This window comes from Sinocyclocheilus grahami, unplaced genomic scaffold (genome assembly GCF_001515645.1).
Source record: "Sinocyclocheilus grahami isolate Dianchi unplaced genomic scaffold, SAMN03320097.WGS_v1.1 scaffold9628.1, whole genome shotgun sequence".
NCBI classification, from domain to species: Eukaryota; Metazoa; Chordata; class Actinopteri; order Cypriniformes; family Cyprinidae; genus Sinocyclocheilus; species Sinocyclocheilus grahami.
The window spans coordinates 650-1239 of NW_015512744.1; the positions used below are offsets into that span (position 1 = coordinate 650).

Below are 590 nucleotides of genomic sequence, written 5' to 3' on the forward strand. Positions count from 1 at the left end.
AAAATTATTATGTTATCATCTTGGCTGTTGCATACATCTTGGCTGTATCTATAAGGATATTCAGGAATCCAAGAAAGATGGCTGCATTGTTCTTGGACTTGGATTACGCTACAACTCCTCCACAGAAACCAGCTCTACAAATCAGTTCTGAGTTCAGGCATACTAGCCCTGTGAGGTGAGATGTAATCGTTTACCATATATGATAATCATTACACTTTGACCTGGTGAAAATGACCATCTTTTTTAGTTTCTATGATCGTTCACATTGTAGTTCACCCATGCAAGAAAGCTTAGACTGGCCTTCAAGTGAGCAAGTGGAGTTCACACGATTGAACCCCTCCAGAACTAAAGACAATACAGGTCTGGTAGCAGATTCTGCACGCTTTTGTTAGTGACAACATTCGGTCTGTAGTTCATTTCACTTAGTGTAATTTGCCTCTGGTATTTCATCATACATTTCAGAAGGAGAATGGCATATGGTAACAGCCACTCGCTCATTGCTTGGCAGGGAAAGAAGAGGCCAGAGGGAAGACCAGCAGAGGGTGTTTTACAACATCTTGCCAAGAGTGAGATTTAATTCTTTTTTATTT

The 590-nt window shown here is 40.5% G+C and overlaps 1 protein-coding gene across 1 annotated transcript in view; it reads left to right on the forward strand.

Annotated features, from left to right (window-relative positions):
- The first annotated feature begins 20 nt into the window (after positions 1-20).
- LOC107578298 (signal-induced proliferation-associated 1-like protein 3) overlaps positions 21-590 on the forward strand; it is a 5978-nt gene continuing 5408 nt past the window's right edge. Inside the window, exons 1-3 of the mRNA XM_016264264.1 lie at positions 21-175; positions 248-360; positions 463-566. Coding sequence (XP_016119750.1) covers positions 78-175; positions 248-360; positions 463-566 — 315 coding nt within the window. The 5' untranslated portion in view covers positions 21-77. The remainder of the gene's footprint in view (positions 176-247; positions 361-462; positions 567-590) is intronic.